Raw genomic sequence first — 19,443 nt, 5'->3', positions numbered from 1 at the left:
GAATCAAAATAGCTATTCAACAAGCTGTATAAGGTTGGCTTGGTATTTATTTTCTGTATACCATATTGCTTTGATGTAAATTAAAAAGTACATGCTAAGGTTACACAGATTAATTTGCTTGGCATGGCAACTTGCACTACAAAGGCCAGAGTCCAGCTCAGCTGTATTAAATAGGTAATATATTTTGTTTAAAGTTTCAATTAAAGCCTGAGGTCAAAAGATAAAATGGTCCCTGTGGGATCTTGAACACTTTAAAGCCAATATTAGGATTGCTGAAGGATCAGCCTCTGCTCTAGATGTCTTTTGCATTCCTTGAAATCTGATATTGTACAGTTGATTGTATTACATTGCTTTTAAAACCACACTAGCCCACCTGCTACAGTAATTCATACTCCTGACAGTTAAGTGGTGTGAAGTGGACCATGGAGGCTTTATTTTAATACCAAACTAACAAGAAAGATGGTGGGGTGGCATTGTTCAGGTTTAGATTGGCACAATAATGTCATAAAGATCAATGTCTTGATTGCACTTCATCTGCCCCTGCTAACTAACATCTGAATGTCTGTTTTCAAATGCACTTCAGGCAAAGCCTTACAAGCATTTTTTATGAGAAATGCAAGTCACAAAAAAGCTAACATTGCAGGAATGAATAAAGTTCATGATGCACAAAATTTAAATTTCTCCTTGCGAATCTGCCGGATTTCACATGGACAGAAAACAAATCATACATATGTGTACAGTCCAGAAAAGGGGAGGCAGATTTTACATCTGGTGCAGAGGTTTGTCTCATAAGTACAAAGGCTTAGCATGCAGAGAGACTTTCTGTGTTGATGATTATAACATAGCTATCACTTTACTCGATTATGCTTTTGCGTGGATGTGGCTGTTTCTACAAACCTGTTAATATTGTTAAGACTCCTATCCCATTTACCCCTTGCTCCCATTAGATGCTTTCTTATTGAATTATTTTGAAGTAGTTTTTAGAACTCCAGGAAATCCTTTGGTATAGTTTTACTGTGCATGCTGAGCAACACTTAATTTATAAGATCCTAAGATGATTAAGCTGTGAAATACATACCCCACATCATAATTTATGCAGAGTATGGTACCTGCACTTATCTAAGCTTTAGTCATCAGTGTGCTTCCTATGCACCTCATGAAGTTTTACTGGTAATTTCTTACTAAGTGTACATTTCAAGTAATTTTTTTTTTTCTTGTAAAACTAGCTTGGATGGAAAAAGGTTGTTTTTTTTCCTCCATATGTATATTTTATTACATGTTCCATGGAAATAAGAATGGTGTCCTCTCCAATGGTGATGGGAATGAAGTGCTGGGCTTCCTTCTCTCCCCCTTCCCACCCTCATTCTGATACTTTAACCCTTCCCCCTCTGAGACTTTGCAGGCTGTGGTAGTTTATATCAGGTGTCCAAAGCTAAGAAGCTAAATGCTGCATCCAGCTGGCAGCCAGTCCCTGATGATGTTCTGTGGGGCTCAGTATTAGGGCCAGTCCTGTTTAATATCTTTACTGATGATATGGATGAGGGGATTGAGTGCACCCTCAGTAAGTTCACAGATGTCACTCTGCTGAGGTGAGAGAATTGCTGTGCTGCAGAGCAGTAAGGCTCTGCAGAGGGACCTGGACAGGCTGGACTGATGATGAGTCATGGCCAATTGTATGAGATTTAGTAATGTGAATTTGCTGGGTCCTGTACTTGGGTCACAACAACCACAGGAGAAGGGGGGAAGAGTGGTTGCAAAGCAGCCCAGAGAAAAAGGACCTGGGGGTGTTGGTCACCAACAGCTGAACATGAACCACCAGTGTGTGCCCAGGCATACTGGCTTGTATCAGAAATAGTGTGGCCAGCTGGACCAGAGAAGTTACTGACTCTGTTCTCTGTGCTGGTGAAGCCACACCTTGAATCCTCTGCCCAGTTCTGGACCCATCACTACAAAGAAGACATTGAGGTGCTGGAGAATGCCCAGAGAAGGGCAATAGAGATGATGAAGGGTCTGGAGCACAAGTCCTACATGAAGCAGCTGAGGGAGCCTGGCATATTTAGCCTGGCTAAGGAGGGACCTTATCGCTCTTTTCAACTACCTGCAAGTAGCCATGGTTGGCCTCTTCTGCCAGGCAACCAGCAATACAACAAGAGGAAAAAAGAAAAAGTTGTGCCAGGGGAGGCTGGACATCAAGAAGAGTTTATTCACTGAAAAGGTTGTCAGGAATTGGAATGGGCTACCCAGGGAGGTGGTGGAGTCACCATCCTTGGAAGTGTTCAAGAAGTGACTGGATGTAACACTTGGTGCAGTGATCTAGTTGATGTGATGTTTAATCAAAGGTTGGACTTTGGTGATGATTGATGTCTTTCTCAGCCTAAATGATTCTGTGATTCTATGATTCTAAGTATGAATCTTCAAGCTGATAGCAATGTCTCCTGTTTTTTTGACTTAGCTTTGAGGGAATCAAGCTGGTTATGAAGATTACAGCAGTAAATTGTTGGAGATGGTAATTGATTCAATGTTTGAGAGCATGTTTGTTGTTTTTTTTTCTCCCTAGGTTCCCAGATTTTCTTAGTTTTATCTCTTTGGATTATTAATCTATATTTTAATATGAAATGCTTGAGTTTTCTTAAGGTAGTAGTCTGAAAAAGCTGATTCTAAGGATGAAATGCATTTTTATTTTAAACATGCAGGGTTTTATATGAAAATAAGTATAATCATAACATTTGCAGACCAAAAATATGGTCCAATACTGAAAATGGACTACAGGGATCCCAGTCAGGCATGATTCAAATGGAAAGTGCTTCTAGTAATAGAGTTTTAAAGAAACCTGTACTGGCATGAAAATGAAATTACCTATCTTGTGTGATCTCAATGCCTGTATTTTAGTCTGTATACTTCTTTCACTGGAAGCCTTTGTACAGCAGGAAACAGCTGTGAAAGGTCCATGCCGTTCCATGCTGCAACTGGTGTTATTTTGCCCTTCATTTATATCTGTTTTCTACTTAGGTATTTTCCCTCAAAAGTACCTTAGTGGTCTGATTAAATCAGATAAGGCTTTGCTTCAGCTAATTGAGGCCTATAAGAATTTGTTCAGTAAATGTAGATTGACTTCCATCCATCAAAAACCCTGATAATATACAATACATTCCTTGAAATCTACAAGGAGATTATTCTGTAAAAAGAAAAAAATCGAACCACAATATGCTTGGTCTGTGCAGACCTTGGTGCTCACTATGTTCACATGCTTCAGCTGTTTCTGGGAAGATGTGCATGCACTGCATATTTATAACCAAAACTGTTAATCTGCTGCAGTATATCTCATACAACAAGTATAGTATAACATCAAACCGTGCTTTCAGATTTATTGTGTTATTTTATGCATTGGTACCAAAGGGAAAAAAGAGGGAAGTCATATATCTAGAGAGGTGCATTTATGGTAAGCACATCTGCATCCTTGATTTGCACGAGAAAGCTGCACGGTCACATTATCAAAGACATACACTCCTCGCATTATTGCAACACACAGGGACGCAGACCTCTCCATCATTTTCTAAGGCAACTTGTTTATACTCCCAATTAAAAGAAATTATGGAAAAATTAAATTTAAATCCTGATGGAATGTCTGTATTAGAGATTTTTATTTTCAAAGGGCATCTCCATCTTCCTTGGTGTTTTGACATTTGGTGTCTTGTCCACGTCAAATTTAATGTTTTCTATATTACAGTTTTACCATGCCAAAATTTGAGGGGCAGATAATTAGCATATATAAGGATTATGCAAGGCATATTTACCCTACATTGTCTCCTTTATGGAGATAATTTTTTGGTTGTCTTTTCAGCAATATCTTTTGGGGTCCTAAAAGAAGGACCGCTGGAGGGACATATGTTGTTAATCTGAAAGTATGAGTACTGTACACCTGTGAAGGTACAGTGCTTTTACATCCACAGTTCTATTGTACTTTCTGATTAGAAAGTCTGGCATGCTCCCCACCAGTCCTTTGCTTGGTGTGACTACATGCATCTGAAGCAGAGAAAACATGAAATCAGCAGATGAGAGGTTAAGCTAGAACCATGTAACATACATTAATGTAAATGCTACCTAATTTTGCTTTTTAACAATATGTGGTATGTATTGGAAAATCTTGTATCCTCAGGTTTATTTTTCTTACAAACACATTCCACTTAGTTATCAAGAAAAATTTTAGCCTTTAGCGAATATAGCTGCTGGCAAGCTAATCTTTTCTTAGCATCATTATTTAATATAAATATTTAATGTTTATTATGATTGTTATGGGTTTTTAGTTATTATTAATTCGGTGTTAATTATTGTTAATGCTATGTTAATCAAATATATTTAATTGTAATTAATATCTTGGCGTGATTTTAGTGGGAGGTTTTTGGCTAGTTTATTATTTTTTTGGGGATTTTGTTTCATTTTATTTTGAAGGATCATTTTTAAATTCCAGGGATTGTGAGAAAATTTGGTAAAATACTGTTGATGAATGGTAGTTTTGCAAGTAGTCTGTCTTTGAGGCAAATAAAATCCACTTGAGTATAGGGATTTTAATTTTGGTGGTGCAAATCTAGCTAAAAGGTATCTCGTTGCAGATTTCTTTGGATGTATTAATATAAATGTTAATGCCCTTCTTTTAATGGTGTTTCAGTTGCAGGTTATGTTTTTCTTGCACTACATTAGTAAATGAGAATTACAGGTTATTAATATATGATCTTTCTAGTAGAATAAAACAAGAAATGGGTTCATAAAACACAGAAAATATTAACTGAACTAACCCTTGTGAAGCTGGAAACAGTTTTGAGATACTGATTGGGCCCATTTTACTCTAGCTGTCTGTTGAATTTATTACCACCACTCATTGTGCAGGCAATGCCACACATGTCTCTGTTGATACAGATTAGGGACTGGAGATAAATGACCATTTATATCTTAAGGTTTTCACTGCCATGAATTTCATTCTCTGTCGTCGTTACCTCTGTTGAACTTCAGAGATCTGACAAGCTTTATTAATAAAGTGTCTGAGTGTGATCTTTCAGATTTTTGGGATGAGATTTGAAAGATTTTGCAAAAAAAGCATTTGTTAAAGTAAATATAGAAATCTGCTTATGTGTTGGTTTGCATGTTTTCTGCCAGTGGACACTCTTGTTATCTTTCTGATGCCTAAATTGTTTGTGTTGCAAGTTTATAAGAATGCATGATTATAAATGGCAAATATTATTTTTCATATTTTAATCTCAGGCACTCAAATGCATCCTGAATTACAGAAATCAATCCATACATGTTTTCTCTGACATTTTGTTGGAAAATTATCTTAAGGTGGCATAGCTATTATTAAATTGCATCAGCCTAATGCATAAATTCACTTGATTGAATTAATGGTTCAGTTACCTGTTGCTTGATTCTATTCTGGGTTTTGAGTATGGCAGTGATAGGAGCTGTTGTCAATTTTCAACTTTTTCTTTTCTTCATTTAGAAGATGGAATTAATAACAGACCCCCTAACAGTGCTTCCTTCTGTAGTAATTTATGTTCTAATCAGTTATAATATAGGAATTCTTGATACAGGTTCCTTAGAAAAAAGTGTTCACCTATATTATCTGCAAAGAGTCACAGAATCACATAATGATCTGTGTTGGAAGACACCCACAGGGATCGTTAAGTCCAGCTTCTGGCCCTGCACAGCACTGTCCCCAAAAGCCACACCATGTGCCCAAGAATATGGTTCAGACTCTTGAACTCTGTCAGGCTGTGACCACTTCCCTGGGGAGCCTGTTACAGTGCCCAGCCAGTGCCCCCTGAGTGAAGAACCTTTTCTTGATATCCAAACTAAACCTCCCCTGAGCAACCCCAGGCCATTCCCCTGGGTCCTGTCCCTGCTCACCACAGAGAAGAGATCAGTGCCTGCCCCTCCTCTTCCCCTCCAAATAAAGTCATAACTGCCATGAAGTCTCCTCTCAATCTCCTCCAGGCTGAACAGCCCAGGTGACCTCAGCTGCTCCTCATAAGGCTTCCCCTCAAGGCCCTTCATCATCATTGTCCTCTGTTGGACATTCTTTAATAGTTTAAGAACTTATATCATGGCACCAAAAACTGCGCCCAGCAGTGGAGGTGAGGCTGTGCCACTGAAGAGCAGAGCAGGACAATCCCCTCCCTTGCCCAGCTGGCCATGCTGTGCTTGATGCTCTCCAGGACAGGGTTGGCCCTCCTGGCTGCCAGGGCACTGCTGGCAGCTTTCTGTCAACCGGCGCCCTTTACACTATGCTGCTTTCCAGCCTTTCGTTCCCTGACCCGTACAGCCCGAGTTGCCTCATCCCAGGTGAGGAATCTGGCATTTGCCCTTGTTCAGCTTCATATGGTTGGTGATTGCCCATCTCTCTGATTTGTTGAGGTCTCTTTGCAGAGCCTCCCTGCCTTCAAGTAACTCAACAGTTCCTCCCAGTTTTCATCTGGGAAGTTCAGGGAAATACAGTTTCTTTCGTTACAATTTCATATTTAGATTGACATATTGTGGCTTTGTTTCTAGGTACCTGCACTCAGAAACATCCTCCAAGTTTTAGGAGTTTAGTTTGTGAAGTAGTCGAGCTCCTAAAACCTATTAAAAATTGAATTTGCAAGTACTCCAAAGTTCTTAATCTCTTCTTATATCAGAATCTATCATGAAAAATAGATGGGAACCTTGGATCTGTTTGATATTTGGCAGTGCATTCAGCCTTTACTATCCACAAATAATAGCTCCATCACTTATGGCTGCTTACATTACTCTTAAAGCATCTTGTTAATTGCTTGAAACTCTGCCAAGCTGTAACAGGTTGGGGTGGGATTTTCCACTTGAAGAAAAGAACAATATGGATTCCTCATTTCCTGTATTCTAATGAAGCAGGAGCCTCATGGAAAAATAGTATGCAATCAAATAATTAAACATTCTGCATTAAAGCATGCAGCTAGGGAGAGGAGTTGAGGGGAGCATATAGCTTGACTTCCAGCTTCTTCCATCCTTTCAGCACTTACTGACTTTGTTTTGTGCAGATAAAACTATAATGTTGTCACTTATTTTTGAGTGCTGACATAGTGAAAAAAAAAAATCACATGTGATATTCCTATCATGGAATTTGATGTTCATGTTCCTCTGGGATTTCTTACCTGTTTGGATTTTTGGATTTGTTTTTCTTTTTTTTTTTAATTTATCCTAGCTTTTTTGGAGGGAATTGTTCTGGTTTTTTGGCCCTAAACAGCAGCAGAATTACTTGAGTTCTTCTGTGCGTGTAATCAGATATCAAAACCAGTGCATGAGTACAAAATGCTACCTAGATCTTTGATTTAGGATTATATGTAGGTAGACAAGTATAGACACACAGACTTTTTTTCCAAACTAGGATGCAAGCCTGTAAATACAGCAGGTTTGTTTGAAAAAAAGTCTAGTTGTTCTTAACAATCATGCTGGTTTCCCTTAGCCTTGGCTCAGCATGACTTCTGTCTCTGCATCATGCTTATTTTATCTGTGGTCTGAAGTTTTGTCATTTTGCATGCACCACACCCTAACTCCTGAAACTAAAAACTTGCATGCCACATTGTGCCTGGGATCCTTCTCCTCTGGTGACAAAGACAGGGAAAAACATCTGATTTGACCTTGTCCAATTTTATTTATGAAGAAAATCTTCTATAGCCTCTGTAAATATTCTAGATAAAGAGATAAAATAGCTCCCATGCTATGAGTTACTTTTCTTTCCTCTTTGAAAATACTTTTCTCCAAGTTTTGCAGGTGTGGTAGTTGGCTTTAATCCAATTAAAGAACTTTGGTCCCTCTGCTGGTACCTTCACAATTACTACTTTTCATGTAATGCAGAACTGGAGGATGTGACTCACCCGGAGACAGCCTTAGCTGATCTTTACTTGGGTCTCTTAGCTGTAGTCTCTTGATCCTCCAGTAGGAGCATTTGATAACCTGTGACTTCATAATTTTGGAAGCTACTTAGTCATTTATTAGAGATGGATCAGCTGTTGGGATGATGAAATCCTGAATCGTCAATTGGCATTTTCAGACTGTCATTGACCTAGACAAGGGCATGTTTATATCCAGAGTCCTTGTGAAAGAGCTGTGTAAATCCAGAGTGTTAATCTTAAAGCTCTTATTCTTTACCATTGCATACTTGTTTCATATTGTTTCCAACCTTTGAGAAATTCATTTGCTTCTTGAAGAAAGACACTTTCTTGCTGTGTATGCTAAACTCTTTCTTAGAAACTTTATGACTACAATTATCTAATACTAATATATATATATAAACATATAACAGGCTTTCCGACATCCCATTCATATATTGTTCTTCAACATTGCCTGCCTCAGCCTCTCATTGTCAAGGATTTCACTTTGAAAAATGTCCAGTTTCAGTCATTTTGTATGTGACTTCTTAAGATTAGCAATTTTAAAATAATGGGTGCTATGTTTTTAATTTAAACAAGTTGTGGCAGATGACCTAATATAACTACATTCAGAGATTAGGTTTTTTGATATCTTGCCCATCCCTTCAATATACTTTCAGGGTTGTTTTCTTAAACTTCCCTGCGTTTTGAAACAAAATTTAGGTACTTGAGTTATTATGATTAAATGCAAACATTTTCCATGTTCTCCCTGCTCTTCCATGCTTTGCAATGTAGAGTGATGGAGGAAAAGTAGATAAGGTAAAATTTCTGCTACTTTGAGACTTTTGACTAAAGCTTACCAGGTGGTTCTCTCTCTAGCAATTCTGCTCCAACAATAGTTTTTGTCTCAGCTATGCTATCCCAGCCCTAATAAAGCCTTAACTTAATCTCCCCACTCAAGTGTCTGCAAGGCCGTTTGTGTGTGGGTGTGGTTGCAAGTGTTCAATGCACTTCACCTTTTTCTAGATCTCTGCACATTTAAAGCAGAGAAAATTATGAGATAAACAAATTATGGAAGCCTTGAGAAATTTGTGTTATTCTCACTAGCATTTGTTTGATCCTGCAGGAGAAGCCTACATGAGAATGAGCCGGCTGCCCGAAGCAGAGCACTGGTATGTGGAGTCACTGCGATCCAAGAGCGACCACATCCCAGCCCATCTCACCTATGGAAAGCTGCTGGCTCTGACGGTGAGTTTATTATTATATACTCCTGGGAAGTGGTCTCAGGTCCTTTGTGTAGCTAAGGTAAAGGGATGGATGGGAAGGCTTTAGCCTGGAAATTGCTTTTTGCCTTATTTGTCACACTGTTTCAGTTACTCCTTCTAATTAAAGACTTAGTATTGGTTTTTTTGTTTTTGTTTTTTTTGTGAGACATTGTATCTATTCTTGAGGTAGTACCATGTCTCTGCTGGAAAAAAAAGAATTATAATGGCACAGGAACTTTGTAATGCACAGATAGAAGTTCTCTTGATAAAGCCTTTGTTATAAGTTCTTTGGATAATAAGTATTGGAATTAATTCTGTAATATATTCAGTGTTTGACTCAGGGTTGTTGGAGCAGCATATGGCTGGGTGTCACCTATACTTTGTCAATAGCATCTCATGCTTTGAATTTACATTCTTTAGGAGTATCTCTTTGACCATGTGAAAGAACTGCTTAACTATTAAGAGCTGGTTCTAAAAAATCAGAAGAGTTGTACTTCCTTATTTCTGTAAAATTTACTTAATTTTTGGCTGCAGGTGTGCCTGTAACTCCAGGTAAACTATCTCCATATCATCGTTATAGCAAAGTGCCAATCCCTCATTGATGTTCACACATTTTGAAGATGAAAATGGATTTCTATTTTATTAATTCAAATAATTCTGTTTTAAAACTGCCTTTCATTTGTTTTTTATTTCTCATTCCCATTTTTCTTTCATTTTTATCTATTCTATATTTGCTTTCATTGTTTACCTTAGTGGGTTCATATTTGCTCTCTGTGCACTACTGACACACTTCTGTATGGTTCTTGAGTCCTTGTGCCTCAGTCTGAATATTCCTCAACTAAAAGTTCCTCAACTTTTCACTTGGTGATAAGCTTTTTCTATGGTCTTGATTGTGCTGTCCAATCTTCAAGCAAAAGATGTCTTTTATCCAGTGGAAAACAACAGCTCATGATTAATTTCAGGAGATCATTTACTGTTAGTATTTGAATTTGGAAAAGGGGAAGGAAATACAGTGAAAGTTTTCTGTATGAGTAACAGTTGAAGACTTAAAAATCAGCCTGTGTTAATCTTAATTGCAGAATTTTATTAAAAGCTGCCTAGAAGGGAAGGTTTTAACTTGTAATGAAGTCAAGGTGGTAGTGTTATATCTACACTGCCTGTCAGTTCCACATCCTGGAAAGGATTTTTTTTTTTTTAACAATTTCCAGTTACTGTTAAAATTGCTGGGATATTAACAAATATATGCACCCACTGTTTGCCTTCTTCTAGAGTAGAACTACAAATAGGTTGTGTAGGAAAATTGGTATATTTACCTTGCTTTTCTAGCAGATATCTTGCACCTAGGAATAATAGCAGAAACTCAGTGTTACCAGCTTCTTTCTTAGCAGATCTTTGACACAAAAGTGCTAATTTATTGGAATTGCTGTGGGAAAGTGTTGTGGTTTAGGGATAGTATTTCCCAATTTAGTGTTCCCACTGTAACACTCTAAACCACGCGTTACTCTCTCGCTACTACTCCCTGTCCCCCCTGCTGCAGCAGGCTGGAGAGGAGAATTGGAGGCACAAAAGGTAAAGATCATGGGCTGAAATAAGAACAACTTACTGCAAATAGTAATAAAATAAGAAAACAAACAGTAAGAGCAACAATATTAATAACAAAGTGTACGAGAGAGGCGAACTATTCATGTGGGAATGCTCACAACATAGAAACCCTCAGCAATACCCAACCCTGCCACCATGCTCTTTGATCAAGAAGTGACCCCTTTCCCCCTTTCCTGGATGGGGAGGTGGTATAGAACAACCTCTGGGTCCTGGCCATGCCTCCTCTGGCCACAGCAAAAATTAACCCTATCCTGGCCAGAGCCAGGACAGGAAGTAAAGAGTTTTCTTAATAAAATCCAAATTTTTGTTTGTTTGTTTGTTTGTTTTGTTACACACATACACACACTCCTACTGCAATACTCCTCTGGTTAATTTTTTTTGACTGCTGAGTGTGTGAAATATGAGATCTGCTAGGGAAAGTCTTGCAGTGGTTCTGGAAAACAAGGTCTCACAGTTTTCTTCAAAATAACAAAATCCCCAAATCCCAGAAGTGTCCAAACATTGTGAGCCACTAATTTATTTTTTTTAAATTCTGTCCCCTTATTATGAAAGTGCAGGGATAGGATTAAAATTTAGTGTTATTATCCCAACTTTTAGAAGGAAGCAATGAAAAATCTGCATGAGTCTTTATAGTAGAATTGAACTCTTTACTTTTCTCTGGGGATATAAATGGAAGATATGTGTGGGGTGGATTGTGCCTTTAACATCTGAGCTGTGTTTGTGGAAGAATGTGTCTGAGCAAGGAGATTTGTATACAGCTTTCAACACTGAATACTGCACTATGATAGGCAGTAAAATACCTTTCCTTTCTCAACATACACTTGCTTTCCTATCCTTGTTCTGTGCCATAACTGTAATCTGTTCTCCTCACATTTATTTGTTATTATCTCTTGACACTTTTTTCTTTATTACTGTTGCTTCTCATATTCATGGCAATATGTACAGATAGGGTTGATGTCCATTCTGTTGACAGCAGTATAAGCTGAAAAGATGGTGCTGATGTCCTGTTGACTTTTAGAATTTCATAAACATATAGCAAGAAACATTATGATGACAAAATATTTACAGATGGGCACAATATTTTTCTGATGGTTACTTCATTAATGAAAAATAAAGTTCTTTTATCTTTGATCTATTGAAAATTGACATTAATTTTAATTAGTTCTTTGAGCTACAGGTCTGAAAAAATATTCAACACAAAAATGGATTAAGAGATTTGGCAGTAAAATATGTGGGGTTTGTCTCCATTTTGGTCACTTAATCAGTGTTGCAGATTACTGTCTGCTAAGTGATTCACAAAATGCATTTTGTCTACTTTCTGGTGTACTGAACTTGTCCTAGTATTAGTTCCCATTGCAAATATATAGTTGCTGTAACTGACATGCTTCCTGGAAGTCTTCATTAACTTCATTGGGATTTGGATTAGAGCTGCTCCCTTTTACATAGTTATTTCAGCCCAGCCCCAACTTGAGCTACCACTGTGACTTATTCTTCCGTTACACTTTGCTACCTGGGTTAGTGATAATTGTCTCACAGCCTGTAAATTTAGGAAAGAGAAAAGCCTACTTCAGTTAGTTTTTGGATGTTAGAGAAGAGATGTGTTAGAGGCTTCTTTGCCATCATCTGTTGGAATCAAACCTTTGAACTTTTTACAAACCTGTTTCTGAATATAAGTGCTGAGACAAAATTGTTAATAACAGTTCTCTGTGTCTTTTGTAGGAGAGAAATGTGAGATCACTGATGAAGTAAAGGGCGGATGTAGGTGCTAATATAGATAGAAAATTTTTCTGGCAGTGAAATTGGGGGTGTGAGGGAGGAGAGGAGGTAATTTCCAGATAAGTTCCTAAATTCCAGCCAAAGACAATTCTAATATAAAACCCCCTAGCAGTAAAGTCAGTCCTGTAAAGTTCACAAATTCAGCTATGTTTTACTTCTTTGCTTTAATTCCAATGAAGTGGATTAATTTTAACCTCAGTTTTTCTGCCTTCTCAAGTCTGCTGCCAGACTTACTGAAAGCAGCATCACATAGAATCAGAGAATCATTTAGGCTGGAAAAGACACAAGTAATACCCAAATGGACTTGGGCATGCTTCTGTATATTTAGGAAAAAAACAGACCAGCTTAAGAGCTCCAGAGGACTAGCTAATGAATTTACAGTCTTGTTACCTAATATCATAAGTTACAAGAATTTCCTAGCTCCTATATTAGTTCATGTTATATGTTTATATCTAAGAATTACAGCTCACGAAGCTACAATTTTCTTGAAAATATGTTAGGACAGCATAATTTAGTGGTTGAAAATCATGATTAGTAGCTCAGTTACTAGAGTAATTGGAAAATAGCCAGTTGTCTGGGGCTTAGGTTTGTCCTTTTTTTATATTTTGGAAAGGACATGTAGCTGTTTAGAACTGTAGTGCTTTAGCATTACGTGCTTTTTCATACCTTTAACTTGTTAAGCTGCTTAAATCGCTTGAGGAATTTGTTTTTCAATGTGATGTGTTAGTTGACATAGCCAATCTTCTGGTAGCTTTGTACCACACCATCTGAGCCTCATCCCTTGCTTAGGTAATTTATTTCTACATTGTAAAGAAAAGCATAATTTTTTGAAAGGCTTTTAAATTGCAAGGCTCCCAGCTTTAGGATAAAAATGAGTCTGTCAAAAATAACAGTGCCAGGTGATGCCTTGAGCATGTACTGTAATTCATTTTCCATTATATGAGCAGACCTTCTAGAAGAGAAGGCATTGGCTGTCATGCTAAAAAAATAATTTGCAAGTAAGACTTTTAATTTTTTTTTCTTCCTCGCACTTCAGTTGTCCTAAAGAGACAACTTTAGTCCTCCCTCCTAATGTCTGGCCTCTCTGCCATCAGTCAGTGTTTGGTTGTTACAGTAGCATGCTACTCTGAGATGCTTTATTTCAATTGGAAAGAAATGTTTTAAGTTGTGTTTTATCTCTTTTGAGTGAAGTTGACCCTGCATAGTCTGCAGCAGTGGCTCTAATTGCTAATTAGATTAGCCTCATATTGTAATATTTAGTGTTCTGCATCTAGGAATTACAGGCTTTGTTATATTTCTCTGGAAAAAATTGCACAGTGTTTTCTTGCATTTTACATGGCTCCACACAGTGCTGTTAATCTCTTATTTTTTACTGGCTTGGAAAATCACCCAAAGTGCTGTAAGAAAAATTTACTTTGCCTTGTAAAATTTTGGTACTGGAGCTCCAACTATTCAGCAATAATCATCCTAAAAGATTCCCTATAATATAACATATTTGATTTTAAAATGTTTTCTTTAAAGGGGATTGGGAAAAAGGCAGTCACAGACATGATAGAGACAGGCAGTGTTTTGGATTAGTATAAAAGTAGCAGGATTGTGACAGTCAAGTATCAACATTGAAGTTCAGTACTTTTCTGAAGTTTTGAGATAATTGCTTCTCAGTGAGTGACCATATTTTTGCCTGCAGTTGATTGTTGCTTATGCTTCTGACAAACAGAAGACGTGAGGTATCCTGCCATTTTTGGTTAGTTCTGAAATTACTCAGTGTTGCTATCAAATACCCTACTGTATTCAGTAATTGGTGTAGTGCTTGACTGTCGTCTCAAAATAAATATAAATAAATGACAACATAGAAATAAATGGAAGATAGGAAGAATAGAAAAGAATGAGACAGCAGGGGAAAGCAGAATGGTGTACAATGAATAGACTAATTCAACATTTACTATTTCTGTAATTACTTGCTGCTGGTGTTTCAGCACAGAAAGGAAATTTGCATTTCTGTTGGAAAAATCTGTCATATTGTCGTCTTTAATGTCACTGGTTCATTGCTACTTTTTTTTCTGTCTCTCTGGATTTACACAAATAGGAAGAAAGCAGGAATGAGGGAGAACAGTCATGATGTCAAAAGAATTGTGACTGTCTCTAAGACATAGAAATTGAAATGTTCTATGTTAAATCTAGTCATGATCTTCTAGAATGGTTTCTTCTTTTAATAATCAACTCCTTTAAAGCAAACAAAAATATTTTCAGTAGTACTTAGGGGACCAATAAATGCCTACACATAGAAAAATCTTTAATTAGTGAACAGGCATTTTCTGAACAGGTCAATTTAATTAGATCAGCAAAGCTCGTAGGTATTTCATTTTGGGAAACTATATCCCTTGGCTGCTAGTACTGCTTCTAGGAAGATTTTTTTTAAATGAAAATTGGAAATTTCAGTTAAAGTCATATCATGACAATATAAAAATGACACTGCATCCACAAGAATGCTTTGCCTAAGAAATCAAGTTAAGCCAAGCAATAGCCACTACTGCTTTTCTGTCTTGTTGTCAGTTTGTCATTGGAGTCTGGCACAGACACTATAAGCTTTCTAGACACTTGAAATCTCTTGAGGGTTATAATCAATACATGCACAGTTTGTACTTAGTTCTGAGTTTGCAAAATGAGAGTTATTTTCATTTTTGTTCCCAGCTTACAAGCAATTCACTTGTAGGGGCTAGAAGGAAGGGGTTTCCCTCTTCAGTGGGGAAAATCAGATTTACTGACTTCAGAAGTGTGAGCCCTTTTTTTAAAGGTTTGGTTATCTTGTGTATCTGGAGCTTTAACACCTCCAGTCTGAATGACAGGATTTCCGAACTACAGAAATTTCAATAGCTGACATCTATATTGAGTTTGCATTTCTTCAGGGGCTGGCTGCATGCCAGAAGTATTGCATCCATAGATATTCTTTCAAGTCCCCTTAGGACATGAGTTTGGCTGCATGCCAGTTGTAATAGAATTAATTGTAAAACAGAATATTTTCATTTAAATATAGCATATCTGTCTAGTTCATAAATGTCTCTGGAACAGGTATTTAGGCACATAACCCCTCACTAACCTCCTTTAGGGAATCTCATCTTTGGTATCATGTTTCTGACTTCCTGTAGACAGGAAACAGGGAGCCCTAAACTTCTCACTTTACTCAACATAAGTTTAAAGCTTGTTACAGAGAACATCACTGATACAGGATGAACTGCTTTCATGAAAGAATCATAGACTGTTTTGAGTTTGGAAGCAACCTTAAAGATCTAACCCACCAAAAGAGAGATGTTTTTTCTTTTACATGATTAGATATAGCTGCTGTAGTTACTCTCCGTATAGTAATTTGGTCAGTAATTGTGGAAAAATAGGCCAAATTTAGCTTAGAAGAAACTCATAGGACTTAGTGAAAACAGCGTGATACTGAATTTATGTTCTACTGACTGGCCAGTGAAATATGAGTAGATATTAATTCACTTCTTTATCAGAAAATATAAAATGTGGTTTAAGACTAAACAGAAAAGAAAGGGACTAACCTGGAAATTTACTTCACATTTCAATACATATTTTTGGTTCAAAATGGTCAAAGCTTAATGACTGAAGTGAACATTTCAATAGGGTTCTAGACAGTAAATAAATCATAAGGTGTAGAATGAAATCCATTCTTTAAATGTTTACTTAAGACTTTACACAATATTTCTTGGTTTCAACAGTGATGTAAGGAGGTAAATTCCTTCTAGACGTCAAGCTATCCCAAAAGAAAGACTAAAAATAAGATACATCATTAAAAAAAAAACCTCCAAACAAAAAATACCACCACAACAGAACAACCAAAAAAACCCTCCAAGGGGAAAAATAAATTATGCCTACATTTCTTTTCTATATGGTTTTGAATACTTTAATAGAACAAGAATGATTTTGGTGATAGGGGACACATTAAAAAATGGATGTCAAATAGCTTTAATATATTATTGATTCATTTAATACGTAATACTTGAAAAAAGTATCATCTTAATAGTGTCTCAGTGATGTCGCAAGTCAGTAAGTTTTGAGCTGGAATAGGCACTGCTTCAATCTCAACTCTCTGGTTATCATGCCTTTAATTGCCACTGTAGATATACACTCAAGAGCACAGTTTATGTTACTGTTCTCGTAATTAACCTTGGCTCTTGGAAGAATCACACTGACTTCAGCAGTATCTCAGTGAAAATAGATGGATTTTTACTCAACAAAATTCTGCATCTGTTTGAAGGAGGACTAATGTTATATATTAAGATGGAAGTGGACCACTTAAGGTACAAATAGAGGATTAAACTAAAAGAAGAGGTTGGATTTTATTGATTCTACCAAGGCTTGTTTCCAAAAGCAACTAGGTTACGCACTGGGTTATGCAGAAAGTATGCAATGTACTGAATTGTGCATGTGAGCACCCTGGTCCAGTGAAATGACTGGGAAGGAGAATGTTAGTCATGACCTCAGTGACAAAGTTATGTGGATATGTCACAACAAAGAGAAAGTTGCTTTACATTTATTTTAAATTTTAATGTATGGTGAATTACCTTGACTTGGTAGATAAAGATTTATAGTGTAATTTCCTCCAGAGTAATCCAGTTCATGCTTCCATACACTGATATGGCTTCTCTGCCATGTTGTTATTATTATTTTATTTTAATAAAGATGAGATGAGAAGGCAAGATTTGTCTTTTTAATGCACAGGAAGTATAGAAACAGAGATAAATTTTAAACCTTTGATATTAAAAATCCGAGTCCTCTATATTTCACTTGGTCTAGCATTTCATATACAAATTATGGTATAAGATATTTATATTGTAATTCAGAGTGAAGAGGGAAGAGTTGTAGAAATAACAGCAAATGAAGGAAGAAAGAGGAATCCCTTTAGCTACCAAATACTAGATATTAAAGTCCTTTTTGAACTACTAATATTTAGAGCTGGGGTGGAGAGATTGCCTATGTCAATGACATCATTGTAAGATGCAATTCCATAGTTCCTGTTTCATTAGTCCAGCTAAGTAAAAGCTTTTGAAGAATTTATTACTCATTTACTCAGTATCACACCATTTAAGTTGTGTTGTGCCTCACAAAAGTTGTGAGGAACTGGTTATGAACAAAAGGAACTGGTTATGAAACAGGATATGCAGGTCTGCAATTACTTAAGGAAACATGAAAAGGAAGTCACAGGTTCAGTTCAAACTTTTTTACTATCACTGAATAGTCTGTGACTTTAAAGTGTTCTAGAGAGGAGGAAAAAACCATGTAACATAATATTTGGTTTTCTCTATTCAGTGTGCACATTTTAATCAAACTTCGGTTAATAAATCTTTTCATAATTCAATCTGTTTTATTAAAAATGTGAATGCTTGCCAAAAAAAAGAAAAAAAGAACAGATGTAGAGAGTGACAGTTAACTGCATTTGTGGCATAAATTAAGTTATTTATGCAATCACATTATTACCTGTTAATGTTGGTAAAACTGTATTGAAGAATGAAGTCTGTGTCCTACTGGTGATCCCCCGTAACTTTTGAAGAATGATGAATGTTTGTCATATAAAGTTGGTTCAAATTGCAGAGACCACCTAATTTGTTGAACCACCTTACTGGTTGCCACTGTGTCATCATAGTTTCCACAGGAGGGTTATTCAGAGCTGCTCAGCTATATTAGTCTTTTCCAGTTTTACTACCATTGCAGGGTCCCTGGGCCTCCAGCAGCCTCAAGTACAACAGCTGCCTCAACATGAATTTGGCACAATTTACCAGAAAACTGAGGAAAAAGAAATTGGGGTGGATACCAAAATGCTAGTTTTATTCTCAGCTTTTTAATATTTTAAGGATAAATACAGTCTTTTACTAATGTATATAGTAATTATAATGTATATTATAATGTAGAACTGCCCTTAGTTGGCTCTCTTTCATTTGTTCTGGTGATCATAACAGTCATTTATATTTAATTTGTATGAAAGCCCAGATAAGCTGTTTGTCTGACCATATTAGCAAGCACAGATACATTGATTTGGTCTCTAGGGAAGAAGCAACCAACAAAAAAAACCCTCTTGCAGTCAGTTGCTAAGAACTTGTTTTAAAAATTGAGCTTCTGAAGTAATATTTAAACAATTAACAGTTTGTCTTCAAAAACTGCAAGCACCCAGCCATTCTGATTTAGAGTCTGCATGATTTGTGGAGAGAAAGGTGTTTCTGAAAACCAGGACAACTTGTGTTATGTTGTAAGAGCCCTGTATTACTTACCTGCAGTTTTAAATTATTTTTTTTTCCTTTTTAAATTTATTGGTGTTGCTGGAAGATGGTAATCAGAGGCAATAAATGTTTATTTGGGTATGAGACAGGGTAGAGGGGGACTGATATTCTCTTTATTAATGGAAAACTCTGGGAAGTTTGTCCTTATTATATGCTTTAGGTCCAGATCCAGTAAGGCAAATATCAGCCAGTCTTTCAAATCAATTATTAAAGTGTCTTCATCATGTTCAAGTTCTTCAGCAAGGAGATTGACATTGATTGTTTTATTATTGTCTTATTAGTCTCTGCACTGAAAAGCCATAAATATGCCAGTGCATCTGTGCAGAGGATCGCCATTAGTGTTTGGGCTGGGACCACCCACTCATTTCTCCTGAGCTGTCATATAGCACCTTTTCATTAGCCTCTGACCTGGACTGAATGTAAACTGGTGACCAAGAGGAGAAAGGTATTTTGTATCCCATTATTAATCTTCAGGGCTGTCAAGTATTTTCATTAAAATTTATGAATAACTTCTTTATCCTTAAAAAAGTCCGCTCTCATGTGGTTGTAAACTTAGAGTTTTTTGCTTTGTAAAATTGCCAGAGTATGTCATTGTGCATGTATGACTTCAAACCCTGCTGCTAGAAATTGGGAGGTTTC

The 19,443-nt window shown here is 36.8% G+C and overlaps 1 protein-coding gene across 1 annotated transcript in view; it reads left to right on the top strand.

Moving 5' to 3' along the window:
* Positions 1-19,443, top strand: part of LOC131573488 (protein O-mannosyl-transferase TMTC2) — a 235,992-nt gene that overhangs the window by 169,734 nt on the left and 46,815 nt on the right. Inside the window, exon 8 of the mRNA XM_058827489.1 lies at positions 9,001-9,122. Coding sequence (XP_058683472.1) covers positions 9,001-9,122 — 122 coding nt within the window. The remainder of the gene's footprint in view (positions 1-9,000; positions 9,123-19,443) is intronic.

Source organism: Poecile atricapillus, chromosome Z, assembly GCF_030490865.1.
Source record: "Poecile atricapillus isolate bPoeAtr1 chromosome Z, bPoeAtr1.hap1, whole genome shotgun sequence".
In the NCBI taxonomy this organism is placed as follows: domain Eukaryota; kingdom Metazoa; phylum Chordata; class Aves; order Passeriformes; family Paridae; genus Poecile; species Poecile atricapillus.
This window is presented reverse-complemented; position numbering and strand designations above follow the sequence as displayed.